The 26,306-nt window shown below is 74.6% G+C and overlaps 3 protein-coding genes across 4 annotated transcripts; all 3 read left to right on the forward strand.

Moving 5' to 3' along the window:
• Positions 1-1,111: 1,111 nt before the first annotated feature.
• On the forward strand, positions 1,112-18,956 carry NFIX (nuclear factor I X). Of its 2 annotated transcripts, none has more exons than XM_082334217.1 (10): positions 1,112-1,231; positions 9,155-9,686; positions 12,937-12,999; positions 13,182-13,256; positions 13,441-13,561; positions 13,931-14,064; positions 14,437-14,559; positions 14,945-15,111; positions 17,639-17,727; positions 18,652-18,956. In XM_082334217.1, exons 1-9 carry the CDS (start codon positions 1,205-1,207, stop codon positions 17,708-17,710), a joined length of 1,314 nt encoding a protein of 437 aa, XP_082190343.1. In that variant the 5' UTR covers positions 1,112-1,204; the 3' UTR covers positions 17,711-17,727; positions 18,652-18,956. The 2 variants fall into 2 exon arrangements, with proteins under 2 accessions (XP_082190343.1, XP_082190344.1); XM_082334218.1 differs by lacking the exon at positions 1,112-1,231 and adding an exon at positions 8,083-8,155.
• A 3,099-nt stretch (positions 18,957-22,055) lies between these two features.
• Positions 22,056-24,520, forward strand: ACP5 (acid phosphatase 5, tartrate resistant). Its single transcript, XM_082334041.1, is given in 5 exon segments — positions 22,056-22,402; positions 22,404-22,562; positions 22,868-22,995; positions 23,250-23,601; positions 23,916-24,520. Coding segments are annotated over 5 exon segments (969 nt in total). The 5' UTR covers positions 22,056-22,309; the 3' UTR covers positions 24,153-24,520.
• Positions 24,521-24,698: 178 nt separating this feature from the next.
• On the forward strand, positions 24,699-25,829 carry ELOF1 (elongation factor 1). The gene is made up of 4 exons (XM_082334208.1): positions 24,699-24,810; positions 24,965-25,082; positions 25,180-25,250; positions 25,338-25,829. Exons 2-4 carry the CDS (start codon positions 24,967-24,969, stop codon positions 25,400-25,402), a joined length of 252 nt encoding a protein of 83 aa, XP_082190334.1. The 5' UTR covers positions 24,699-24,810; positions 24,965-24,966; the 3' UTR covers positions 25,403-25,829.
• Positions 25,830-26,306: the final 477 nt, after the last annotated feature.

Below are 26,306 nucleotides of genomic sequence, written 5' to 3' on the forward strand. Positions count from 1 at the left end.
CTGCCACGGCGCTCACCAGCCTGTGCTGCCTCTCTCCCTGCTGCCACCGCCGGCACTGCCACCGCTGCTGTCGCCGTCACCAGTGGGGACCCACAGCAGCCCCTGGCCCCTCTCACCGGGGCCCTGCGGCTGCGGGGTCCCTGCATGGGGGGGGTCGTGCGGGGACGGGGACGCAGACGGGGCAGGTGGGGGACCCGTGTTCCCCCCCATGTCCCCCCGTGTCCCCCCATGTCCCCCCCCGTGTCCCCACGCCCCCCGTGTCCCTCCGTGTCCCCCCATGTCCCCGCTGTGTTCCCATGCCCCCCGTGTCCCCCCCTGTGTCCCTGTGTCCCTCCGTGTCCCCTGGTGTCCCCACGCCCCCCGTATCCCCCCGTGTGTGTCCCCGTGTCCCCCTCCGTGTCCCCACGCCCCTGCGTCCCGCTGTGTCCCTCTGTGTCCCCCTTTGTCCCCCCATGTCCCCCCGTGTCCCCACGCTCCCGTGTCCCCCTGTGTCACTCCGTGTCCCCCCATGTCCCCGCTGTGTTCCCACGCCCCCCGTGTCCCCCCGTGTGTGTCCCCGTGTCCCCCCGTGTCCTCCTCCGTGTCCCCCTCCGTGTCCCCACGCCCCTGCGTCCCGCTGTGTCCCTCTGTGTCCCCCTTTGTCCCCCCATGTCCCCCCCCGTGTCCCCACGCCCCCCGTGTCCCCCTGTGTCCCTCCGTGTCCCCCCATGTCCCACGCCCCCCGTGTTCCCCCTGGTGTCCCCATGCCCCCGTGTCCCCCGTGTCCCCCTCCATGTCCCCATGCCCCCCGTGTCCCCCTCCGTGTCCCCCTCCGTGTCCCCACGCCCCCTGTGTCCCCCCGTGTCCCCCCCCGTGTGTCCCCGTGTCCCCCCGTCTCCCCCCGTCTCCCCCCGTGTCCCCCCGTGTCCCCCCATGTCCCCCATTCCGTCCCGGCGGGGGCGTGCCCATGGGGCGTGGGCGTGGCCCGCGGCAGAGGAGGGCGGGGCCCGCCGCGAGTGGGCGTGTCCCTGGGCGTGGCCCGGTGGGGCGTGGCCTGCGGGGGGCGTGGCCGGCGCGGCGCTTCCCGCGGCAAAAGTGCGGCGGGCGCCAACTTCGGGCAAACTTTCCCCGCGCGCCGCCGGCACCGGCACCCCCGGCCCCGGGACCCCCGGACCGCGGCCCCCGGCCCCGCCCGCCATGCCCCGCCGCGGCTGACACCGCCGCCATGTACTCCCCGTACTGCCTCACCCAGGTACGGCCGGGGGCGGGGGGTCCGGGAACGGCGGGTCCGCTCCCGGGGGTCCGGTCCCGGCTTGGCTGCGAGCGGCTGCGCCCCCCCGAGATGGGGGTGCGGTGGGTGGGGGCGCGTCCCCTCCCCTGCTGCCGGTACCGGGCGGGCGGCGACCCCCGCTTTCTCCGCCGTCGCCGGGGCCGCGGGTGCGCGGCTGCGGGGGGGGGGGGGTGGGGGGGGGGCCGGGCTGGTCCGGGGCTGCTGCCGCCTCCGGCCGGTGCCCGCCGCGCCGCGTCCCGGAGCGGCCCCCGCCGGACCCCCGGTGCGGGGGGGCCCCGGTTGTGCCCAGCCCGGCGGCGGCCCGCCGCGGGGGGACTCGGTCCGGCGTGGGGCAGCGCCCCGGGGCCCCCCGGCCCGGTGCCGCGGCCGAGCCCCTTCCCGCGGCGGGGGTGACCCCCGGGGAGGGCGCGGGTGTTTGCCCCGCGGGGGGTGCTGCCCGCGGGGCCCCGCGGGACGGGGCGGTCGGTGCCCACGGGGTGTTCCGTGCCTGCGGGCACGGCCGGGACGGGCCGAAACCCGGCGCCGGGGGGGGGTCGTGGCCGCGGGGTCCGCAGGAGGGCGGCCGGGGGGCTCCGCGGGGCCGGGCGAGGGTGAGGCCCCCGCGGGGGCACCGGGACCGGGGGACGCCTCGTCCTGGGGGGTTGTTGGGGTGTCGCGGGGGGCCGTGGGGAGGGGGGTCGCTGCGGGGGGGGGAGGGGGTCCGGGGAGGCTGGGGGAGGGGGTCCGGGGGGGAGGCGACGTCGGGCGCTGGGTTGGGGGCACGTCTCGGGGGCTGTGGCACCGGGGTCCGTATGGGAGATCCCGTGGGGGTCCCTGTCCCCCCCCCCCCCGCTGTCCTGGGGTCCCCCCGGGGTCTCGCCATGGTTGCCCGGGCGGCCCGGCCCCCCCCGCGGGGCGTTGCTTCTCTCCCCCCCCCCCCCCCCCCCCGCCGTTGCCCTTTTCTCCCGCTTTTCGGGGAGGTTTTGGCGGCCGGTTGCGTCTGGGCGGGCGGCCAGCGGCGCTTCTCGCAGCTTCGGCGCCCGCCCCGCACACGCGTGTGCACGCGCCAGCAACACGCCATTGCACATGCGTGTGCCCTTGCCTGCACACGCCAGCAACGCGCCTGTGAGCCCGCCTGCCCGTGCCAGCGCACACGCGTGTGCTCCCTCCTGCACACAACTGCACACGCATGCACTCCTGCATGCACACACGCAGTCACACGCTGCACACGTATGTGCTCGCTGGTGTGCGTACGTGGTTGCGCTCTGCACGTGTGTGCACACCCCCGTGCATACCCGCAGTCTCGCACCGTGCACGCGCATCTGTGCACACGCGTGCGTGCACACACGTATGCACGGCAGCCTCACGGGCCCAATCCTGAGTGTGCTGAAGCATGGCTGCGTGTCTGCGCTGGCACCACACGCTCACACGCGTGTGCTCCCTTCTCACCCTCCTTTCCCTTTCGAGCCATTTCTGCGCGGTTTTGGGCCGGTGCCACCGTCGTCCACCCCCCGGCCCCGGCGCGGGGCCAGGCCCCCAGCGTCTGCAGGATCCGGCCGCTGCGTCCAGCCGTGGGCACGGATAGCAGCACGCATAGCGGCACCTATAGTGGCACGGATAGCGGCAGCTCCTGCCGCCAGGCCTGTGGCTGACCAGGCGTGGGCTGTGCCTCGTCAGCCGCTGGCGCGGCACCAGTCCCCATCACCTATAGCCGATGTAACCTATAGCCGGCGTAACTGGCAGCGGCTCTTCTCTACGTGCCGTAACCGCAGCCTCCGCGGTGAAACCCTGCGGCTGCACGCGTGGCCCCAGCCCCCACCGGGATGCAGCCCCCAGCCCCCCCGGCCCAGCACCGGGCTCCAGCTGTCGGTGCCGCGGCTGCTCGTTGGGCCCGTGTCCCCCCGCGTCCCCCAGGTCCCCCAGCCGCGGGCTCCCAGCCGCGCGGAGCAGCCCCCTGCCCCAGCCCGGACCCTGGGGGATGTGGCAGAGGCTGGGAGCAATGTGGGTCAACGTCACCCTCTCTGTCACGACATCACCGTTACTGTCACCACCTGGGTGATCCCTGGGGTGGAGCGGGGGCACCCACGGACCCCCCCCCAGCTGCACAAAATGCCCCCATGGCCATTTGCTCTCCAAAGCACGGGGGAAAATGCGTAGCCTTCCCCGTCCCCGCGCAGCCCCCCGTACCCAGACAGCTGCTGCGGAGGGAGGCAGCCCAACGCGCGCGAGAGGGGATGAGGGGGCTGCGTGTGCCCAGCGCCTGTAGCCCCCGCCCCGGGGGGTGTGGGGTGGTGGCCGCAGCAACGCGTGCATCGCCAGCCCCTGCAGCGGTGTGGTGCAGGCGGGTGCGGCGCAGGGTGCTGTGCCCAGTGCCAGGGCGCCGGGGCTGCTGTGGCGCAGGGTGCGGTGCAGCGGCCAGCGCAGAGCACGAGGTGCTGCGGACAGCGGGGTGCAACGCGCCGCACGCTGCGGGTGCAACGTGCACATCATGGCACACAACATAACGCGCGTTCAGGGGTTCGGCGCAGCACGTGCTGGGGTGCACGCCGTGCACGTGCCATGTACGGGACACCGATGTGACACGTATGTGGTAGGCAGCGCGCTGCGCGCCGGGAGCAGCGGACCGCAGCTGAGGGCGCGCTGCCGAGCGGGGTGCGCGGGCAGGACGTGGTGTCAGGGGACGTCGTGTGGCGCAGGTTTGGGATGTGCCCCAGCGCCTGCGGCACGGCGCGGCCCGGCACGGCGCGGCACTGCTGCGGGGCCCGTTGCCGCAGGCTGCGGCGGTGCCCGTCGCCACAGGGTTCCCCCGGTCCCGCGGGGTGTGCCCTGCACCCGCAGCTCTTAACGCTCAGCCCTGCTGGTGCCAGGACCCGCAGAGGGTGCGGAGCCACCTCGGGGGGCTGGGGTGGACGGGATGGGCGTGAGGTGCCCCAGCGCCCCCCAAACCTTCAGCCAGCCCCTATGGCGCCTATACGGCCCGTTGAGGACCAGGACGGTGCATGGGGCACCTATAGGCTGTAGGGGCTGGGGCGTGCAAAGGACTGCGGGTGCCCGGCGGGTCTGACAGGGGGGCGGGGTTCACACGTGTAACGGTGGGGACGTGCACACGTATGTAGTGGGGTGCAGGTGTACGTGACGGGGAGAGAGGATGCGCGTGTGTCATGGGGACTTGGTGCACACGTATGTAATGGGGGTGCACATGCATGTGCCGCGCATGCACCATGTGCGCAATGCGTGTGCAGGCGACGTGCACACGTGGCAGCTGCGCCTGCACGCTCTGTGCGCGTCTCCCTGCGCAGCGTGTGTGCAACATGTGTGCCCGGTGCCTCTGCATATGGGTGCACTCCCGCACCGCCCGTGTTGTATCCCTGCATGCACAGGTGTGCAACACGCGGGTGCAAGGTGCTGTGCATGCGTGTGTGAGGCATGTGCGAGGGCCCTGTGCCCCACGCGTGGCTGTGCGGGGCCACGCTGCCGGCTGATGCAATCAGTGCGGGGGAGGCACCGCCCCCCCGCCACGTGCGAGGCCGTGCAAGGCTGTGCGAGGCGCCCGGGGCCGCGCGAGGCGGGGGCGGGCAACACGCGTGGGCACCACGCCGGGGGGTGCGTGTGCACGGCGCGCGCTGCCTGCGCGGGGTGTGTTCACACGCTGTTGTGCCGCGTGCGCGTGCGAGGAGCCGTGTGCCTGGCGAGGCGTGTGCGCGGGCCCTGCACGCGCGTGGCAAGACATCTGCGTGTGCTTCGCTGTCTGCGCTGCCGCAGCCCCGTGTTGCGGCACTTGCGGCTTTGCTGATCCCCCTCCCCGTGTCCCCCCGTGTCCCCCCTGTGTCCCCCGGCCGCGGGGCTGCGCTGGCGGCATCAATAATGGAGGAGCCCTTGGCCGGGCCGGGGGGGCCCTGAATTATTGATGGGCCACAAAAAGCTTTCTTGGACGCGGCAGCACTGCGGGGCCCCCCCGGCCCGGCCTGGCAGGAGGCCACGGGGGGGCCGGGATGCCTGGGTCTGCTCTGGGGAGGGAGCGGGGTTGGGGGGTGGGTTGCAGCCCCGACGCCTGGGTCCCCTCCCCGGCCGGGGGGGAGGCACGCCCCGACGCCTGGGTCCGCTGGTGCCAAACTGCATCGGCCCCGCGTGCTGCGGCACCGCCTCGAGCCGCTGCGGTGCGTCCCCCCTCCCCGTGCCCGTGACCCCCCGGCACGGCCCGGGCGCCTGGGTCCCGTCCCCGGCTCGGCTGCGTGGGGAGGGGGGGCCCAGACGCCTGGGTTCCCCTCGAGCAGCCCGGACGCCTGGGTCCTCCACGTGGCTGCGGGCAGGGGAGCAGGCAGGCGGCTTCCTCCGCACAGCCCAGATGCCTGGGTCCCCCCCGGACGCCCGCGTCCCCCGCGAATGCCTGGCCCCCCCCCGGCCGCCTGGGTCCCCCGCCAGGACCATCCGGCACGTTCTCTCCGAGGCCACCGGGACGCGATGGTGTCGTCCCCCCCCCCCCCCCCCCGATGCCTGGGTTCCGGCAGCTCCCGGCCTGGTGCCGAGGTCCCTCGTGGCCGCCCCCCCGCCCCCCCCGGGGGTCCAGGACGCCCCTCGCTCGCCACCCCCCCCTCGGCTGCCCCCCCTCCGCACGGGAGGGTCTTGGCAGCGGCGTCAGGGGCCGCCGGGGGGATTTTTGGCGGCAATTCCGGCTGTTTCGGGCTGTTTTCTCTCGCGGCGAAGCCGAGGGCCGGGGGGAGCTGGCAGCGGCGCGGTGAGGGCGGGCGCTGCCGGGGCGGGGGGGCCGGGGGGGGGTGGTTTTTTTTTTTTTCTTTCTTTTTTTTTCCCTCTTTTCTGTTTTTTCTGGGCTTTTCCCTCCCAATCCGGCGCCGCCCCCCCCGCCGCCGCGCTGGCGCTTTGCCGGGTGCTCGCAGCTGCGGACGCGGCGACGTGGCTTCGCCCGAGACTGCGGCTCAATGCGGGGCCGGCGCAGCCAATGGCAGCCCGGCGGCACTGGGGCCGGACCCCGCCTCAGCGCGGACCCCGGCGTCCAGGGGGGGACCCTCGCGTCTGGGAGGGGACCCCGGCCTTGGGCAGGGGCCCCGACGTCTGGGCAGACCCCGGCGGCCGAGCCTCTAGATCCTTCCATGCTGGCCCCGGCTTCCCCGCGGAGGGGCGGGGAGGGGACCCAGGCGTTCGGGAGGGGACCCAGGCGTTCGGGCGGACCCAGGCGTCCGGGCAGCGCGGGCCTGACCTGGCGGCTCTTTGTCTTCCCCGGGGCTGCGGGGGGACCCAGGCGTTCGGGCCACTGACACCCCCGCTCTGCTAGCCCGACCCACCCCAGCGCCCTCCCCGGGGCGCAGAGGGGACCCAGGCGTTCGGGAGGGACCCCGGTGTCCAGGTGGACCCAGGCGTCCGGGAGCCCTCCCCGTGGCCAAGCGGGCGCTGGTGGGCCCGGACGCCGGGGTCCTCTGCGGCCAGCTGGGAGGGGAGGGGGCTGTGGGGTGGAGGGGGCCCAGACACCGGGGTCCCCCCCTGCCCCTGCGGACGGCTCGGCCGGGGGTGCCGTGAGCGGAGCTGTCGTGCGGCCGCGACCCCTCGTGCCAATCAATCGTGACCCCCCGTGCCAATCGCGACCCCTCGTGCCAATCGCGACCCCTCATGCGAAGCCCTCGGCCCTGGGTGCCCCCTCTTCCCGCGCTGCCCCCCCACCCCCACCCCGTGCCAGCGCCGCTGCATCCCATTTTATGGGTTTTGCCAAGCAAAACGGGGCAGGAAGGGGGCGGGGGCCGGGGAGCGACGCCGCGCGCAGCCTCCCCCCCCCCCCTTCCCCGTTGCGGTTTTGGGGCAAAAGCCGTGAGGTTTGGGGCTGGGGAGGTGTGCGGGCACCGATGCGCGGGAGCCTCCACCCAGCCCCGACGACGAAACGCCCAAATTTTGGGTTTTTTTTTCTTCGCACAGAGGGAATTAATTACCGGGGGGGGTGGGGGGGGTGTGTGTTGGCTCCAAGCGCCGCGTCGGGGATTTGGGGGCAGAAACGGAGGTTTTGGGCCGTTCTGCGCTGGGGCCGCCACGGGGCCAGGGAAAGCAGCCAAAATCCGTGGCCGTCCCCCGTCCCGGGGGGGGGGGGGGGGGGCGGACCCCCGGGCCGGGCCCCTCGTGCAAGCGCGGCCGCGGCGTCCTCGTTCGACCCCCTTGCACGAGGCTTTGCACGAGGCTTTGCACGAGGCGGCTTTGCACGAGGCCGCGCGCGGCCGGGGCGCGCGGCGACCCCCCGGCACGGCTGGGGGCGCGGATCCCCGCCTTTCGGCGAAGCCCCCCGCTGCACCGGGGGCTCTGCCCCGGCGGCCGCCGCGCGCGGGGCGCGCGCGGGGCGGGCGATGCGCGCGCGGGGCGGGCGCGCGGGGCGCGCGGGCCCGCTCCGTCCCGCTGCCCCCCGCCCCCGCCCCCCCCCCCCCCCCCCCCCGCCGTGTCCCGGCCCCGAACTCCGCCGCCCCCCCCCCCCCGGCCCCGCCCCCCCCGGCCCGGCCAATGGGGCGGCCGCTCCCCCCGCGCGCTGCGCCCCCATTGGCCGCCGCCGCGCCGGTCCCGGTGCCAAAAGGGGCCGCGGCGGCTCCGCGCGCTCCGCGCCCGGCGGCGGCGGCGGCGGCTCCGGCTGCGGCTCCGCGGCGGCACCGGGACCCCCGGACCGGGACCCCCCCCCGACAGGGACGCGCCCGGGACCCGCGCTGTCCCGGCAGCTGGGACCCCCCCGGTAACCGGGACCGCCGCTACCTGAGCCCCCCCGCAGTGTCCGCCCCCCGGACCCGCCCCCCCCCCCCCCCGGTAGCCCCCGTTAACCCCTTCCCCCCCGGCAGCGCCCCCCGTCCCCGTCTGTCGCCCCCGGTTCTGCCCCGCCGGGGCCCGACTGGCAGCTGCCCACGGCCGGGATGAGCCGCCGCGATGGTACGGACGGGGACGGGGACGGGGACGGGACGGGACGGTACCGGCGGCTCCGGGGACGGGGACCGGGGACAGGCGCCGGTGGCACCGGGGACCGGGATGGGGCCGGGGACCGACGGCACCAGCGAGCGGGGACAGGGGACGGGGACCGGTGGCGCTGGCAGCGAGGACGGGGGACGGGGGGTGGCACCGGGGACGGGGACTGATGGGGACGGGGATGGTGATCGGTGACACCGGGGCTGGGGCTGGCGGCGGGGACAGGCTCTGGAGACGGGGACCGGGCGGCTTGGGGAGGCGCCCGGGGCAGCCGAGCCCCGACGGCAGCGGGAGCATCACCGGGAGCCGGACGGGGACGGACGGGGCTGGGGCTGTGCCGGGACGGGGGACGGGGACGGGGCTGTGGCGACACCGGGGCTGGGGACGGGGCTGGGACAGGGTCTGAACGGGGACCCGGAGCTGAGCGGCGCCGGGGACACGGGGCTGAGCCGTCCCCGGGCGGGGGACACGGGGGCACCACGGGGCCGCGTGGGCACCGGGGCCGTGTGGGGCCGGGAGCCGGCTTCTCCCGGGAGCCAGCTGGGCGCCAGGACCCCGGCAGGTCCCCCCGGGCCGGGGCTGCCCCGGTGCCCCAGCCCCGCGGGGCCGTTCCCGGGGCCAGATCCTGCGTCCCTGGTCTGCGTCGATGCCCGGGGCTGAGCTGAGCGTCCCCAGGGGCTGGGACGGAGCTGAGCCTGGGGATGCTCCTCCTGCGCAGGACGGGGGTGCCCCCGGGAGCCCCCTGCGCAGGATGCGGCCGTGTCCGGGGATGCTCCTCCTGCACAGCACGGGCATCTGCCCGGGAGCTCCCTGTGCAGGATGCTCCCGCGCCCAGGGATGCTCCCGCTGCGCGGGATGGGGCCGTCCCCCCGGGAGCTCCCCGTGCAGGACGGGGGTCCCCCGGGAGCTGCCGGGGCCGCGGCCACCCCGTGGCAGCCGCCCCACTGACGCCGCCCTGCCCCACAGGATGAGTTCCACCCCTTCATCGAGGCGCTGCTGCCCCACGTCCGGGCCTTCTCCTACACCTGGTTCAACCTGCAGGCCCGCAAGCGCAAGTACTTCAAGAAGCACGAGAAGCGGATGTCGAAGGAGGAGGAGCGCGCCGTCAAGGACGAGCTGCTGGGCGAGAAGCCTGAGGTCAAGCAGAAGTGGGCCTCGCGCCTCCTGGCCAAGCTGCGCAAGGACATCCGGCCCGAGTGCCGCGAGGACTTCGTGCTCTCCGTCACCGGCAAGAAGGCGCCCTGCTGCGTTCTCTCCAACCCTGACCAGAAGGGCAAGATCCGCCGCATCGACTGCCTGCGCCAGGCCGACAAGGTCTGGCGCCTGGACCTGGTGATGGTCATCCTCTTCAAGGGCGTCCCGCTGGAGAGCACCGACGGCGAGCGCCTGGCCAAGGCGCCCCAGTGCGCCAGCCCCGGCCTCTGCGTCCAGCCCCACCACATCGGCGTCACCATCAAGGAGCTGGACCTCTACCTGGCCTACTTCGTCCACGCGCCCGGTGAGTGCCGCCAGCGGGGAGCGTGGGGGGCTGAGCCGGAGCCGGCAGCGCGGCCGGGGGGCAGTGGGGGCCGCCGCGCATGCCAGGGCTGCGGGCGGAGGCTCCTGGCTCTGCCCGCCCAGCTCTGGGGGGGCCCTGCGGCCACCGTCCCCCCGCGATGCCCCAGGGGCACCCACAGCTCCAGCGGGCGCTGGAGGGATCCCGCACCAGGGCTGGGCTGGGTCTGCGGCAGCCCTGGGGCCGGAGCAGCGCCGGTCGTTCTGCGCAGCCGCCCGGGGCCCCCTTTCAACCCATGGCCCTCCCCGGCCCCCTCCCTGTGCCCACCTGGGGTGGCCCCGGCCGGGGGTTCCAGCCCCCGCGTGCCTCGCACAAAGCCGCGCCGTGTGCCAAAGCACGCGCCGCGTGCCGTGTGCCGCGTGCCAAGCCGTGTGCCATGCGCCATGCCAGACTGTGCACCGTGAGCCGTGCACGGAGCCGTGCCGTGCACCGAGCTGGGCGCCGGACCAAGCCCCGAGCCGTGCCGTGCACCGGGCTCTGTGCTGCACCGAGCTCTGCCGTGCACCGAGCGCTCAGCCATGCTGTGCACCAAGCTGTGCCGTACGCTAAGCCCTGAGCCATGCTGCGCACCGAGCTCTGCCGTGCACCGTGCCGTGCTGTGCCATGGGCTGGGCTCCCAGCGGATGCTTTTGCCCTGGCCGAGGCGTGGGCGTGCAACGGGCACCCGCCCCTCGTGCCTGCAGGGCACCAGCAGCGCACACGCGTGTGTGCACCGAGCCGGGGTGGGGGGGACGTGTGCGCAGCGCCGCAGGGGCTGCGACAGGGACACGCGTGTGTGGGGGGCACAGGGGCAGAGCCGTGGGTGTGTGTGCACGGGGGGGACCCCAGCCCGGACGCCCGGTCCTGTCTTTCCGACCAGGGAGGAGTGTGATTTTGGGGCTGGAGTGAGGGATTTTGGGTCGCTTTACTGGTGTTTAGGGTCGGCTCCAGATGCCTGGGTCCTCGCTGGGGGGTGCCCAGACGCCTGGGTCTGTTGTGTGTGTTGGGGGGTGAAGGAGGGGGCAGTTTGGGGTGTGTATCCTGCCCCCCCCCCGGACAAATCCCCCCCCCCAGGCCCATGTGCCAAATCTGAGCACGTCCGCGGGGGGGCCCTGCAGCCCCCCCACCACACACACCCCCCTCCCCTGCCCGGCTGGGGGGGCTCAAATCCCCAACACAGCTCCCGCCCAGCGCCGCCAAAATGGCCCCGGTTGGCACTGTGCCCCCGTGCGCGGCACGAGGCCCCGTGCGCGGCCCCGGCCCCCGGCCCCCCCGGCATCCCCCCTCGCTCCCCTACCAGGGGCCCTTTGGCTGCTGCAGGCTGGGGGGGGGGCGCAGTGCCCAACCCCCCCTCGTGCGTAAGATGGCGGCGCCTGTTGGCACCCGAAACGCGCTGCGGCACCGCAGCCCCGCGGCGGGACCCTCCTGGGATGGGGACCCCCCCGTGCTGGGGACCCCGTGCCATGGTTTGACACCCCCCCTGCGACAGCCCCCCCATGACGGGGACCCCCCCGTGCCATGGTGTGCCACCCCCTCTGCAATAGCCCCCCCGTGCCGGGGACCCCCCGACCTGCCCCTCTTTGCGTCTTGCACACACGTGTGCCCCAGGGCCGTGCTGGTGGTGCCCCCCGCCGCCCCCCGCCTGCTCTATGGGGGGTGCGCCCAGATGCCAGGGTCCCTTTCCCTGCCGGAGGCTCCAGCTCCACGCTGGGGGGGGGTCCATACGTGTCTATAGGGGCCTGGGGGGCACGTCTGGGGCTGCGGGCACCCGCAGAGGGACCCGTAGGGTCTGTAGGTCTCTGGCGTCTCGGGGTGCAGGCGGAGCTATAGGGCTCTGTAGGGCTCTGTAGGGCTCTGTAGGGCTCTGTAGGGCTGTGTAGGCTCTGCCGGGACCTCTGTGTGTTCGGGAGCCTGTGGGGCTCCAGGCGGGTCTCCAGGGCCCGCTGGGCTGCAGGCAGCTGCGGGGGTCTGCCTGGGTTGCGGGATCCATAGGGGCTGCGGGGGGTCTGTGCGGGTGACGCACGCAGTCGCCGCCGGCACCGCCCGGGTCCGGGGGACGCAGGTGTGGGGGGAGCGGCCCTGCGGGGGGGCCGGGGCGCAGCTGCCCAACAGCACCTGAACCCCCCGCCGGGGCTGGGGACACGGGGACGCCGTGGGGCTGCTGTGGGGCCGGGGACCTGTAGGGACACGGGGACCTGCTGGGTCCAGTGCGGGGCTTGGGGGGGGGAAACTGAGGCACGGGGGTGGGTGCAGGACAGGGGCCCGGAGAGCCCCGCAGGGACCCAGGCGTCCAGGCCCCAGCCTTGGGGTCTGCCCTGAGTCTGGGGGCCGCGGGAGGACCCAGGCGCCCGGGCGGGCGGCAGGGGTGGGGCGGCACGCGCCCGCCACGCGACCCCCCTGCAGAGGTCGCGACCCGGCACGCGCCCTGCTGACCTCTGACCCCGCGGGGTGACGCGGCGGGGCCAAAATGGGGGGGAGGACCTGTTCTTCTGCCCCTCCCCTGCCCGGACGCCTGGGTCCCCGGGACGGGGGGGTGAGGGGAGCCCTGGGGCCCCGTGGGGGGTGTGCGGGGGTGCTGGGGAGGACCCAGGCGTCGGGAATGGGGGGGTGCGGGGGGGTGGGACACACAGATGTCTGGGGTGGGGGTGTTGGGGGGACCCAGGTGTCCGGGGCAGATGGGGGTTGCCGCCGGGGGGGACCCAGGCGTGCGGGGAGGTGCTGGGGGGGACCCAGGCGTCCGGGCACCCCCCCACTCGGCGCAGACAATGGCTGCTTTGTTGGCGCTGCCCGTTGGCGGGGGGCCAGCGCATTCCTGGCCCCCGGCCCGGCCCCACGGCGGCCCCCGGCCCCCCCGGCCCGGCCCGGCCCCCTGCCAGCCCCGGCCCCCCCGGCCCCCTGCGGCTGCTGCGTCCCCCCCATCACCCAGCCAAGGGGCACCCGGACGCCTGGGCCCCCTCGGGGGTGCGGGGTGGGGGCACCCGGACGCCTGGGTCCTGTATGGGGCGGGGGGGCACCGGGAGGATGGGGGCTGCGGGCGCTGCCCAGGCAGAGCCGAGGTCCCAGCGGACGTTCACCTTGAACGACCCCGCGGGAACAAGGGGCCCTTCAGTGCCGGGACCCAGGCGGCCAGGGCTGCCCCTCCCCCAGGGCGGGACAGGGACCCCAGCGGCCGGGGGGACCCCGGCGTCCGAGCCTGACCCCGTCTCTCCCGCAGACTCTGGACAATCTGACAGTTCAAACCCCCAGGGAGACGCGGACATCAAACCACTGCCCAACGGTGAGCCCCCAGTGCCTCCAGTGCCCCCCCCCAGTGCTCCCAGTGCCACCCCCTGCAGCCCCCCCGTGGCCCCCAGTGCCCTCTCTCCCCGTGGCGTCCCTGCCCCGTGTCTCCGCGTCCCCAGTCCCCGTGCCCCCCGCAGCGCGGTGTCCCCCCATGTCCCCCATGTGCCGTGTCCCCAGGGCACCTGACCTTCCAGGACTGCTTCGTGACGTCGGGTGTCTGGAACGTGACGGAGCTGGTGAGGGTGTCCCAGAGTAAGTGGGGACACGGGGGGGACACGGGGGGATGGGGGGAGGGATGGGACGTGGGGGACAGGGGAACGCAGGGCTGCTGTGGGAATGGGGGGAGGTGGGGGCGTGGGATGTGGAGACACGGGGGACACGGGGGTGGCTCGGGGGGGGTCCCGTGTGGGTCCCCCACGTCCCCCGTGTCCCCCAGCCCCTGTGGCGACGGCGTCGGGCCCCAACTTCTCGCTGGCCGACCTGGAGAGCCCGGGGGGCTACTACAACATCAGCCCCGTTGCCCTCGGCCGCCGGCCCCTGGGGCCCCCTGCCGCCAGGTACCCCGGGACCCCCTGGGACCCCCTATAACCCCATGGGATCCCCCCATAACCCTTGGGACCCCCATAACCCCCTGGGCCCCCCTGGGATCCCCCCATAACTCCCCTTGGCCCCCCTGGAACCCTCCATAACCGCCCAATAACCCCCTGGGACACCCCCAGGACCCCCCTAAGCCCCGGGACCCCCCGGGATACCCTATAACCCCCCAAGCCGGACACCCTCCAGGACTCCCGTACGTCCCTGTGTCCCCGGTGGGGGGTGGTGCTCCAGTTCTTGCTGGGTGACGCTGCTTGGGGGGGTGGGGGGGGTGCCCCCATCCCTGGGGGGTGACACTCCCATCCCCGGAGGTGACACCCCTCTCCCCGCAGTGGCCCGAAGCGCCCCAAGGCACTGGACGAGGGGGACCTGGAGGGTCCCGGGGATGACGTCTTCTACCCCGGGCCGGGGCGGTCCCCAGCCCCCGGCAGCAGCCAGGGGCCCTGGGGGGGGGATGTTGACACCGGTGGGTGACACGGGGGTCATGGGGGCATGTGGACATGGGGGGGGGTGACAAGGGGGACGTGGGAGGGCGCGGGGGGTTTCTGGGGGCAGATGTGGACGTGGGTGGGTGACGAGAGGACATGGGGAGGGACACTGAGGGGGGAACATGGGGGGCAAAGGGCAGAGGGGGGCTATGGGGCTGCAGGGGGCTTGGGGGGGCTACGGGGTGCAGGGCATCGGTGGGAGCCGTGGGGGTTCCCTGAGAGCGGGGGGGGCTGGTCTTTGCCGGGAGGCCTGGGGGGTCTGGGAGAAGTCTGGGGGTCCGGGGGGGTCCCCAGGGGGCTGTGGGGGTGCTGGGGCCCGGGTGCCCCCCCGACCCCCCCGGCCTCCCCAGGCCCGGCGGCGCTGAAGAAGTCGGGGAAGTTGGATTTCTGCAGCGCCCTGTCGGGGCATGGGGCCGCCCCCCGCATGGCCTTCGGCCACCACCCCCTGCCCGTCCTGGCCGGCGTCCGCCCCGGTGAGACCCCACCCCCCCAGGGCCCCCCGGGACCCCCGTCCCCCCGGGCCCCCCCTGCCTTCCCCTGGGACCCCCAGCCCCCCGTGCTGCCTCACCTCTCGACACCCCCTGCCCCCCCCCAGCTCCTTGGGACCCCCGCTCTGGAGGGGTTGGGGTGGTCCCGGACACCTGGGTCCCGCCTGGGCACTGCTGGGTAAACACAGGGTGGACCTGGGGGGGCCGGGGGACCGGACCTGGGCTGGGGGGGGTGGGCGGGATGTCCCTGGGCACCTGGGTCCTGTCCCCGTCCCCCCGCAACGCCTGGGTCGCGGGAGGGCTCCGGGCCCTGCATCCCCCGACGCCTGGGTCCCGCGGCCGCCCGTGCCGGCGCTGAGGGTCCCTGCAGGCAGCCCGCGGGCCACGGCCTCGGCGCTGCACTTCCCGTCGGGGTCCCTCCTGCCCCAGTCGAGCCCCTACTTCGCCCACCCCACCATCCGCTACCACCACGGGCAGGACTCGCTCAAGGACTTCGTCCAGTTCGTCTGCGCCGACGGCGCCGCCCAGGGCCCCCAGGTGGGACGGGGACGGGGACGGGGGGACGCTGCGGGGACGGGGTGGGGGGGACGCGGTGACGCGGGACGCGCGGATGCGGTGACGCTGTGGGGACACGGGGGACGCTGCGGGGACGGGGGACGTAGGGACACGGTGACACGGGATGTGCGGATGCGGTGACGCTGTGGGGACACGGGGGACGCTGCCCCCCGGCCCGGCCCTGCGCTCGGGGCTCTGCGGGGCTCTGCGGGGCTCTGCGGGGCCGGGCCCGGTGCGGGGCCGGGGCCGGTGCGGGGCCCCGTTACCGCCCTGGGGCCCCGCGCAGCTCCCGAGGGACCGGAGCGGCGCCCGGTCTCCGCGGCAACGGGCGGCCGGGGGGCGGGGCCTGTATGCAAATGAGGCACAGGAGGCGGAGCTTGTGCAGCGTAGGTCCCTGGAGGTGGGGCTTGTACGCAAATTAGGCCGGGGAGGCGGGGCCTGTGCAGGACCGGTCCCTGGAGGTGTGGCCTATATGCAAATGAGGGACAGGAGGCGGAGCCTATATGCAAACGAGGCAGCAGAGGCGGTGCCGGCGTGCAAAGAGGTGGGGCTTTATGCAAATGAGGCGGCAGGGGCGGGGCCGGCATGCAAATATAGCACGGGGGGCGGAGCCTGTATGCAAACGAGCCCTGGCAGCCGCGCCGGCTGCAGCCGAGGGGCCGGGAGCGGGGGCCGGGGACCCCCCGGCTGCGGACCCCCGCCCTGGGGACGGGCCTGTGCCGCCTGCGAGGCCCCGGCGCGGTGGCCCCCGTGTCCCCCGTGCCGCCCCGTGCCGCTGCCGCCGTCCCCACGCCCCCGCCCGGGGGGTCCCGGGGTGCCGGGTGCCCGTCACCGTGTTCTCGTTGCAGCCGTGCGGGGCGCAGGGCCGGGCCGGGGGGGCTGCGGGGGCCCCCCTGGCCCGGCCCTTGCCCCTGCCCCCGCCGGAGCCCAAAGCCCCCAGCGGCCCCCAGGGCGGAGCGCCCGCGGCACCCCGTAAGTCCCCGGCACCTGCGCCCCACTGCACCCCACTGCACCCGCAGCCGGGACCTGGGCCGTGGGGGGGGCAGGGAGGGGTCGGGGGGGGCAGCAACGGGGCGGAGGGGGACGCAGCCCTGGGGTGCAAAGGGTGCAGCAGTGGGGTGCAGGGGCGCAGCAATGGGGCACAGCAGCAGGGCGCAGCAGCAGGGTGCAGGGGTGCAGCAATGGTGTGCGTTGGGGTGCAGCAGTGGGGTGCAGGGGTGCACAGCAATGGGGTGCAGCATCGGGGTGCAGGGGTGCAGCAGTGGGGTCCAGCAGTAGGGTGCAGGCGTGCAGCAATGGGGTGCATTGGGGTGCAGCAATGGGGTGCATTGGGGCGCAGCAGTGGGGTGCAGGGGTGCACAGCAATGGGGTGCAGCAGCGGGGTGCAGGGCTGCAGCAGTAGGGTGCAGCAGCGGGGTGCAGGGGTGCACAGCAACGGGGTGCAGCAGCGGGGTGCAGGGCTGCAGAGCAGTGGGGTGCATTGGGGTGCAGCAGCGGGGTGCAGGGGTGCAGAGCAATGGGGTGCGTTGGTGTGCAGCAGTGGGGTGCAGGGGTGCGCAGCAGTGGGGTGCAAGTGCCGGGCAGGGACCTCGGGGGCCGGCGGCACGAGCGGCAGCAGTGGCCCTGGGGCGGCCCGGCAGTGGCACAGGCAGGCGCAGGATGGCACCGGTGACACGGGTGGCACCAAGGTGACCCCGGGGGGGGGGGCAGCAGGTGACAGGGGGTGACGGGGCTGACCCGGGGGGGGTGACACGAGGTGACAGGGTGGCCCAGCCCGGCCCGGCTGCCCGTGCATCATCACCTCCTCCGCATCGTCATCGCTGTCACCGTCACCGTCCCCCAACCCTGGGCACGTCCGCTCCGTCCCCGCCGGCGCCTCATCCACCCCATTTTCAGTTCGTTTTTCCCCTTCTCCATTTTTTCCCCCTTTTTACCCCATTTTCGGTGGGGGGGGGGGGTTGGCCGGGAGGGGGGAGCACAGGATGCCTGGGTCCCCTGTGCTGCCGGGGGTCCAGGGCCCGGCTGCCTGGGTCCCCTGCGGGGACGGGGGGCACCCAGGTCGCTCGGATTTTCCTTCTGGCTCCCTCCTCGGGGGGGTGGGGGGTCCCCACAGGTAAGTACTGATGGGGGGCTCCCAGGGGAGGGGTCCTGGCGCCGTGCAACCGGCGGGGGGCACCCCCCCGTGCAGTGGGGGTGCGCGCCTGCGTGCGCATACAACGCGCGCGTGGCCCTGGATGCACGCGTGTGAGATAGCGCGCGCGCGGCCTCGCGCGCTCACCCGCGCCGGCACGCGCGCGCGGCCGCCGCCCCGGCAGCTCGCACCCACGGGGGCACGGTCCCGTCCCGTCCCGTCCCCCCCCCCGCTCCGCGGACACGCGGGGGCTTTCGCACGCACGCGCGCTCGCCGCGACGCCGGGGCCTCTGCGCTCCCGTAGCGCCGCGCCTCGCGCGCCCGCGCCGCCTGTGGCGGGCGCCCGTGCGGGCCGGGCTGAGCCCGCTCTCCCCGCAGCATTCGCAGCGTCAGGCGCCGCCGCTGCCCCCCGCCTTGTCGGCCTCGGACCCCGCGACGGCAACTTTCTGACCCTCCCCCAGCAGCAGGTAGGGCCCCCGCGCGCCCGGGTCCCCCCCGTGTCCCCCCGGTTCCCCTCCCCCGCTCGCCCCGGCCCCCCCCCAGGGCACGCCCAAACGCCTGGGTCCCCGCCTGCCCCTCCCCCCCATGACGCGCTAATTAGGTGGTTAATGAACGGCCCCCCCCCCCGCTGCCCAACTGGGGGGACTGGGGGCCCCCCCCATCATGTCTGACCCGTCTGGTTGCCGGGGGCAACGAGACATGATGTCATCGCCGGGCCCTGCCGGGAACAATGGTGGGGCGGGGCCCTGCCCCCGGCGTCGCCGTGGCAACCCTGTGTCTCCCCCCCCCTCCCCTTCCATCCCCGTGGCACCGCCGTGGCACCGTGGGCTGGGGGTCGCGACCCCCAGCAGGGCGCCCCATTGGCCCCCAGCGCCGTGGCACGACGCCCGATTGGCTGCCTGCCCCGTGGCGCCGGCCACGGATTGGCTGGCACTGGAGCAGGCCGCGGCGCCGGCTCGGAGCCAATGGGCCGGGGGGAGGGGGGGGGGCCAGGGCTGGCGGCCAATGGGGGGCCTCGGCGGGCCAGCCAGGTGGTGCCTGATTGGCTGGCACCGGCAGGCAGGAGGGGGAGGAGCCAGCGGCGGATTGGCTGGCACCGGCAGGCCTTGGCAGGCTGCGGGCGCTGCGGCGGGCCGGCGCTCCCCGATTGGCCGCGCCCGGTGGTGCGGCGGCCGGGCAGCCAATGGCGTGCGGGTGCCGCGCCCGGCTTGGCACGCGGGGGTGGGCGGGGCGCGCGGGCGCCTGGGGCGCGCGGGCGCCGGGCTCCGCCATGTGCCGGGCGTTGAGGCGGGGGCGCCGCCCGCGCGCCCGGGGGGCGCGGGGGGGGGGGGGGGCCGGGGGTCGGGACCCCCCCCCCGCCACCGCTGACCCCCCCCCCCGTCTCCCCGCAGTCCTGGTTCCTCTGACGCCGCCCCCGGACGAGGAGAAACCGCCCGGAAAAAAGGAGAAAAAAAAAAAGACAAAAAAAAAAAAAAGCCGCAGCCCCCCCGGCCCCCCCCCCCGCCGCCGTCCGCCCCCGGGGGGGCCCCAGCCCCCCCCCGACGTGGATGAGGGTTCGGCCTCTCTGATGTGTCCCCCCCCCGGACCTCCCCCCCCCCCCGGACCCCGGCCCCCCGGCACAGACAGGGTCACCCCGGGCCCCCCGGGGGTGTTTGGGCCCCCCCGCCCCAGCCGCAATCGGGGGGGGGACACACGAGGCTCCCGGGGGGGGGGGGGGGCACACGCGCGCGTGCGCTCGCGCCACACCTGCGCACCGCGCGTGGTCACGCTGCACGTGCACGCGCGTCCGCACCGCCCCCCCCCCCCCACCACCACCACCCCAGGCCGTGCACGCGGTCACACGTGTGCACCCCCGCCCTTGCACACGCGTGTGCCCCGGTCACCAGCACTCGCACACGCACCGCACACGCGTGTGCCGGGGGGCCCCCTTGCTGCAGGCCAGCGAGCGGGGCCGGGGGGGCCCGAAACACCCTGAATCCCCCGAAACGCCCCTCCCCCCCGGCTTTGGGGTCCCCCCGACCCTCCCCCCCCCCCCCCCCAGCTCATTTTTTTAATTAAGTGCAATTACCCCCGGGCGAGGCCCCCCCCTCCCCCCCTTGGGGTCAAACTCCCACGTTTTGGGGTCCAACCCCGCTTGGGGTCAAACCCCCCTCCCCCCGGGTTTGGGGTCAAACCCCCCCGTTTTGGGTCAGACCCCTCCATCTGGGGCCCATCCCCCTTTTGGGGTTAAACCCCCCCCCCCCTTTGGTCCAATCTCCCCATTTGGGGTCAACCCACCCCATTGCGGGGCCCCCTCCTCCTCTGGGGTTGGACCCCCACGTTTAGGGTCAACCCCGCATTTGATGCCCCTCCCCCGGTCACCACCCCACCCCCCCCCCCGGGGTCAAACCTCCCATTCTGGGGTCAAACCCCCCCTTTTCGGGTCCCCCTCCCCCAGCTCTCCAAGTGCTTTTTTGGGGGAACCCCCCCCCAATTTCCCCTGGTTTTGCCCATCGGGGTCCCCCCCCCCCCCCGGCAATTTTGTGTTTTTTATTATCGTTTTTGGGTAGTTTTGCTCCGGCCCCGCGTTCCGGGGGTCACCGGGGGCCCCGCTTCCCAACACGGGGCCCGTGGCGGGGGGGGGGGGGCAGCCGAGGGGGGGGGATTTGGGGGCATTTTGCTCATTTTGGGGTTTTCTGCACCTTTGGCTGATTTCAGTGTCGGGGGGACGGGATGGGGCCCCCCCACCCCGGGTAGTTTGGGGGGGTCCAGCCCCCCCCCGGCCCCCGGGTTTTGGGGTCAGATGGACCAAAATTGCATTTGCCTTAGACCCCCCCGCGTGCCTTCCCCCCCAATGGGCCCCCCAAAATGGGGACAATCATGAGGGCCCCCGTTTTGGGGACCCCCACTCTGGGGAGAACCCCTATTCGTGGCCCCCTCCCCCAGGTTTTTGGGACCCCGCCCCCCCGGGACCCCCACCAGCAGTGCCCCCCCCGGGAAGCAGGCCCCCCCCCCCCCCCAATTTTGGGGCTCCCCCCATTTTGGGGCCCCCGTTGGGGCCCCCCACCAGCAATGGGGCCCCCAACATTTGGGGACCCCCCACCAGCAATGGGCCCCTCCCCGGGCAGTGGGAGCCCCCCCTCCCCCCCCCGTTCTGGGTACCCCCATTTCGGGACCCCCGCCCCCCCCCAAGCCCTGGGTGGGGGGGGTGCGATGTTGGGGGGCGTCGCTCTCGGCCCCCCCCCCCCCCCCCCACCAGCGTTGCACATTTGGGGACCCCCAGCTCGCCCCTCACCCCCGCACGTGGCAGTGACGTCATTTCCCGTTGGGGTGGGTCGGCCCCTCCCCCCAGACCGAGGAGAAAAGGAAAAAAACCCCCCAAAGGCGCCGCCCGCGAGCGGGAAGGAGGAAAAAATCCGCGGAGAAGGGGCAAAAAGACAAAAAAAAGGAAATAAAGTGTCGTACCCGCCCCGCCCCGCCTCGGCCCGCGGGGGGGGGGGGGGGGGGGGGCTGCATCCCGCGGGCGGGGGGCAGCGGAGCTCCGGACCGGGGGGGGGGGGGGGGCACCCCCAGGGCAGCGCCCTTCCCGGCCGGGGCACCCCAAAACGGGCCGATTTCTCCCCATTCCGCGCGGGGGGGCGGGGGGCAGGAGGTCCCCAGGTGTCCGGGTCCCTCCCCCGCCGCTTTGGGAGGCAGAGGGCGGTGCCCCACCCCCCACCCCCCCCCGGGACCCTTCCCCACCCCCCCCCCGGCCACACGCGGGGCCTCGCTGCCCCTCCCGGAGCTGGAGAGCACCCAGGTGTCCGGGACCCCCCCCCACCGCGACCCCGACCCCAGGCGTGCGGGACCGCGCCCCGCCGGTGAGATGCGGGACTGGGCAGACTGGTGGGACTGGGCCGGGCAGGACGCCTGGGTCCCTTCGAGCCCGGGGGGGCCCGGGGGGGCCCGGACCCCTGGGTCCCCCCCCCAGGACCGAAGGCCAGAGCTTGGGGGGGGGCCCCGTCCCCCCCTCCACCGCGTGAGGGACGCAGGCGCTCGGCCGCCCCCCCTCCCCCACTGCACGTGGCTTCGGTGGAAAACGCGGCGGGGGGGGGGACCGGACACCGGGGTCCCCGGGGGGGGAGGGGGCACCCGGACACCGGGGTCCCCGGGGAGGGGGGGGGGGACACCGGACACCAGGGTCCCCGGGGAGGGGGGGGGGGACCGGACACCGGGGTCCCCGGGGAGGGGGGGGGGGGACCGGACACTGGGGTCCCCGGGGAGGGGGGGGGGGACACCGGACACCAGGGTCCCCGGGGAGGGGGGGGGGACCGGACACCGGGGTCCCCGGGGGGGGAGGGGGCACCCGGACACCGGGGCTCTGCATTAGCCATGACGTGGCCGTGGCTTGAGCGGATTTGGGGCATTTCGGGGATTTTTCCGGGCCGATCCCCCTCGGGCCCCCCAGTGTCCCCAGTGCTCCCAGCGCCCCGCGGCCCGGCCCCCCCCGCGGCGGCCCCGTGTCACCGCGAGGCGTCAGGTGACGGCGGGACCGGGGGGGGGGGCACCGGGTGGCGCGACCCCACTTCCCCTTTTTGGCCCATAAAGCGCCGGAGGGGACACGCGAGGGGACACGCGCGGGGACACCAGGGTGAGTGGCCCCCGGGCCCGCGGGGTCCTGCCCTGGCAGCCCACGGCGGGGAGGGCGGCCCGGGCGCCTGGGTCCCCCGTTCTGCCCTGGGGGAGGTGGTGGGGCCGGGGACCCCCCCCGGACACCTGGGTCCCACGGGTGGGGACCGGGACCCCTGCGACCCCACGGACCCCTGGGTCCCACGGGTGGGGACCGGGACCCCTGGGACCCCCCCCGGACGCCTGGGTCCCACGGGTGGGGACCGGGACCCCTGCGACCCCCCCGGACGCCTGGGTCCCACGGGTGGGGACCGGGACCCCTGGGACCCCCCCTGGACACCTGGGTCCCACGGGTGGGGACCGGGACCCCTGGGACCCCCCCGGACGCCTGGGTTCCACGGGTGGGGACCGGGACCCCTGGGACCCCCCCGGACGCCTGGGTTCCACGGGCACCGTCTGCAGATGCTGGCGCTGCTGTGGATGACGGTGGCGGTGGCGGCGGCGGCCGGGGGGGGCCCTGAGGGTGCGGTGCAGTTCCTGGCCGTGGGTGACTGGGGGGGGGGTCCCTGACCCCCCTTTTGCCACCCCCCGCGAGGTGGCCACGGCGGCTACCATGGGACGTGCAGCCACTGACCTCGGTGCAGACTTTGTCCTCGCCCTCGGGGACAACTTCTACTACCAGGGTGTGCGGGACGAGTGGGACCCCCGCTTCCAGGTACGGCCCCACGTCTCTGGGATGGGGGCACCCTGAAATGCTGGGGGGGGGCATCGGGGGGTGAGGGGATCCCAAAATCTGTAGGGGGGAGCCAAAATCCCAGGGGGGACCCCAGTACCTCTCTGAGGGGAACCCGAGTGTCCCCGGGGGGGGTCGTGGGGAGCCGGGCTGGGCACACTGTGCTCAGCTCCCCCTGTCCCCACGTGTCCCCATCCCACATCCCCACGTCTCTCTCCGTCCCCTGCTCCCCCCGGTTCCCCCCCCATCCCCTCCTGTCCCCCCGTGTCCCCACGTCCCCCCGGCAGGAGACCTTCGAGCAGGTGTTCACGGCCCCGGGGCTGCGGGAGCTGCCCTGGTTCGTGCTGGCTGGAAACCACGACCACGCTGGGAACGTCACTGCGCAGCTGGCGTACAGCCACCACTCCCCTCGATGGTAGGGACCCTCCCGGGACAGCCAAGACCCCTGTGCAGCTGCTGTTCCCTGGCGTGGCCGCCTGCCGGTGTCCCCAGGGTGTCCCCAAGTACCCCCGGGCTGTCCCCAGCGTGTCCCCAGGTACCCCGGGATGTCCCCAGCGTGTCCCCAAGCCTCCCGTGTCCCGCAGGCACTTCCTACGCTACTATTACAGCCTGCGCCTGGTGCTGGGGTGTCCCCAGGCTGTCCCCAAGTGCCCCCTCTGTGTCCCGCAGGCATTTCCCGCACTACTACTACAGTCTGCGCCTCTCCCTGCCGGGCACCAACGCCTCGGCCCGGCTGCTGGTGCTGGACACGGTGCTGCTCTGCGGCGGCACGGATGACTTTGGGGCGGGGGGTGCCCCCAGGGGCCCCCGGGATGCGGGGGCGGCAGCAGCGCAGCTGGCCTGGCTGCGGGGACGCCTGGCCGCTGCGCGCCACGACCGCTACGTGCTGGTGGCCGGGCACTACCCGGTGTGGTCGGTGGCCGAGCACGGCCCCACCGCCTGCCTGGTGCAGCTGCTGCGGCCACTGCTGCGGCGCCACCGCGTCACCGCCTACCTCTGTGGCCACGATCACAACCTGCAGGTGAGCCCGGGGACCCCGGCCTCTGGGGGACACCCCAGACCCCTCCACGGGACCCCAGTGTCCAGAGACCCCCCCCAAAACCTGACATGGGACCCTGGTGTCTGGGGCCCCCCCCCATGGGACCCTGGCATCCAGGGGACCCCCTAGACTCCCCCCACTGGCCCCTGGTGCCCAGGGACCCCCCTGTGACACTGAGGCATCGTGGTCCCCTTGATCCCCAGTCCCTGGAGCAGCGGGTGGGCAGGGACCCAGGCATCCGGGAGGGACCCCGGAGCCCGGACCCCTGACCGCCCCCCCCCGTCTTTGCCCCCCAGTTCCTGGAGGAGGGGGGAGTGGGCTACGTGGTGAGCGGTGCCGGCAACTTCATGGAGGCATCCCAGCAACATGCAGGGGCCGTGCCCCCCGGCTCCCTCCGCTTCTTCTTCGGGGCGCCCGCATCCCCCGGTGGCTTCGCCCACCTGCGCCTGGATGCCCACGCGGCCACCGTCACCTTCCTGGAGGCCACTGGCCGCGTCCTCTACCGCGTGGCCCTGCCCCCCCGCAACCTGTGACCGCTGCGCCCGAGACCTCCGGCACCTGACCCCCGCGGCGCCAGGACCCCGAAGGACCCCAGGACCTGCGACAGCGGGGGATGCGCGGGGGCGCCCGGTGGCACCCCCGGCGTGGGGGGACCCCGGCACGGACCCCTTGTGTCCCCAGGCCATGGGGGGCAGGACCCTGCCCCCTCGGTGCTGGGGGACCCCTGACCTGGGGGACACAGGGCGGGACCCCCGTGACCCCTGACCTCAGGGACACAGGGTGGGGCCCCCGTGACCCCTGACCTCAGGGACACAGGGCAGGACCTCTGTGACCCCTGACCTCGGGGACCCCCAAGGCCTTGCGGGAGCGCCCAGCCCGGACCCCTGCGGGTCCCCGGTGCTCCCCCCTCAATAAAGGGCTTTGGACGGAGCCGCTGCCGCCATCGATCGCCCCGGAACGGCCGCGTTTCGCCCCAAATCGCGCGGGGGGGGCGGGGCAACCTCGGGCCACGTGGGGGCAGCGGTGCCCGCCCCCGCCGCCGGTTGGCTGGGGTCGCGCGCTCCTCGCCCAATGGGCGCAGGGCGGGCGGAAGCGGCGTCAGGCGGGGCCGGGGTCGCTTCCGGGTCGCCGCGGCGGAAGCGCCGGTCGCCGGGGGAAACGCGGCGGGAGCGGAGCGGAGCGGGGCGGCAGGTGGGGCCGGGGGCGGCGGGGGGCCCCGGGGGTCGAGTCGCCGCCGTTGCGGGTCGGGGCCGCGCCCGCGGGGGCTCCTGGACGCCGGGCCATGAGGGGGGCTGCGCCCGCCCGGGCCGCCGGCCCGTGACCGCGTCCGTGGTCCTTCCCGCAGCCATGGGGCGCCGTAAGTCCAAGCGGAAGCCGCCGCCCAAGAAGAAGGTGACGGGGACGCTGGAGACGCAGTTCACCTGCCCCTTCTGCAACCACGAGAAGTCCTGCGACGTCAAGATGTGAGCGGGGGCCGGGGGGGCCGGGCCGGGGGGGCGCAGCCCGGGAGGGGGCACGGCCGGGGGCCGCCCGTAGCAGCCTCTCCCTTGCTGCCTCCAGGGACCGCGCCCGCAACACGGGGGTGATCTCCTGCACCGTCTGCCTGGAGGAGTTCCAGACGCCCATCACCTGTATCCTTACCGGGACCCCCCCCCCTCCCTCTGATCCCCCCTGGACCCCCCTCGGCCTCCCCGTTAGTGCCTTAACATCCCCCCGAGACCTGTCGGAGCCGGTGGACGTCTACAGCGACTGGATCGACGCCTGCGAAGCTGCCAACCAGTAGCGGCTGGGGCAGCCCCTGCCCGCAGCACAACCCCAGACGCCTGCGGGGGGGGGGGTCATGTCCCTGCCCCGAGATCCGAGGGGGGGTCACGTCCCTGCCGCCCCTCCGTGGCATTTTCTTTACGTTTTCTACCTTTCTGTCCCCGGGCACGGGGGCTCCGGCTTGCGCAGGGTCCCAGGATGTGTCCCTCCCCGGGAACGGGACCCCTGCTCTTGGGTCTGGGGGAGGGGGCTTGCCCGGGCCTGCTGCGACTTGTCCCCGTCCCAGGCGCTCAATCGCCGCTCGCCAGCGAGCTGCAGGGACTGCGCAGGAGTGGGGCTGCAGGGACACGGGGACGGGGGCCGGGCGCGCAGGCAACGCGTTTCGGCAGGGCCGCCTTCCAATAAACGCTCTTGCGGGGCTGGGCCGGGGCTCCGTGTCCTTGTCACTGGTGGTGCCACGATGAGGGGCACAAGGACACGCAGGGGCGTGCAGGGACACGTGGGGACGGCCCGTGGGGTCTGCGGGGACGCTTGGGCAATGCCGAGGCCCCCCCAGAGGCCCAGCGGCAATAACGAATCTCCTCTGGTTTCACAGCTACGCTGGGACAAATTGTGACCCTCCGCCACCAGCTCCTAAACCTGGGGACCCCGTTACCCCCCAGGGACCTCGTTAGGGTCGACTTTGTCATTGCAAGTGGCCAAGGCCAGGCATTTCGGGGGCTCTGGGGGGTCACCCCAGGCTCGGCGCTGCCCCGACGTGGGGAATCTGGGTGTCCAGGGTCACCCCTGTCCCCCGTACAGCGCCCTCGGGCTGTCCGGCCACCGAAACGTCCCCTCTGTGCCACTGCCTGTCCCCCCGTCTGCCCCTTTCCCCCTCTGTGTCTTGGTGTCCCTCTGTCCCTGTTCCCCTTCAACGTCCCGCT

The sequence above is a fragment of the Platalea leucorodia genome (genome assembly GCF_965183815.1).
Source record: "Platalea leucorodia genome assembly, chromosome: 29".
Lineage (NCBI taxonomy): Eukaryota > Metazoa > Chordata > Aves > Pelecaniformes > Threskiornithidae > Platalea > Platalea leucorodia.

Coding starts and splice junctions, on each gene's coding strand:
- NFIX (XM_082334217.1), top strand. CDS start 1,205: ATGTACTCCCCGTACTGCCTCACCCAG. Junction 9,687..12,936: donor CTACTTCGTCCACGCGCCCG/GTGAGTGCCGCC, acceptor TCTCTCCCGCAG/ACTCTGGACAATCTGACAGT. Junction 13,562..13,930: donor CTGGGGCCCCCTGCCGCCAG/GTACCCCGGGAC, acceptor CTCTCCCCGCAG/TGGCCCGAAGCGCCCCAAGG.
- ELOF1 (XM_082334208.1), top strand. CDS start 24,967: ATGGGGCGCCGTAAGTCCAAGCGGAAGCCGCCGCCCAAGAAGAAGGTG. Junction 25,083..25,179: donor AAGTCCTGCGACGTCAAGAT/GTGAGCGGGGGC, acceptor TGCTGCCTCCAG/GGACCGCGCCCGCAACACGG. Junction 25,251..25,337: donor GTTCCAGACGCCCATCACCT/GTATCCTTACCG, acceptor CATCCCCCCGAG/ACCTGTCGGAGCCGGTGGAC.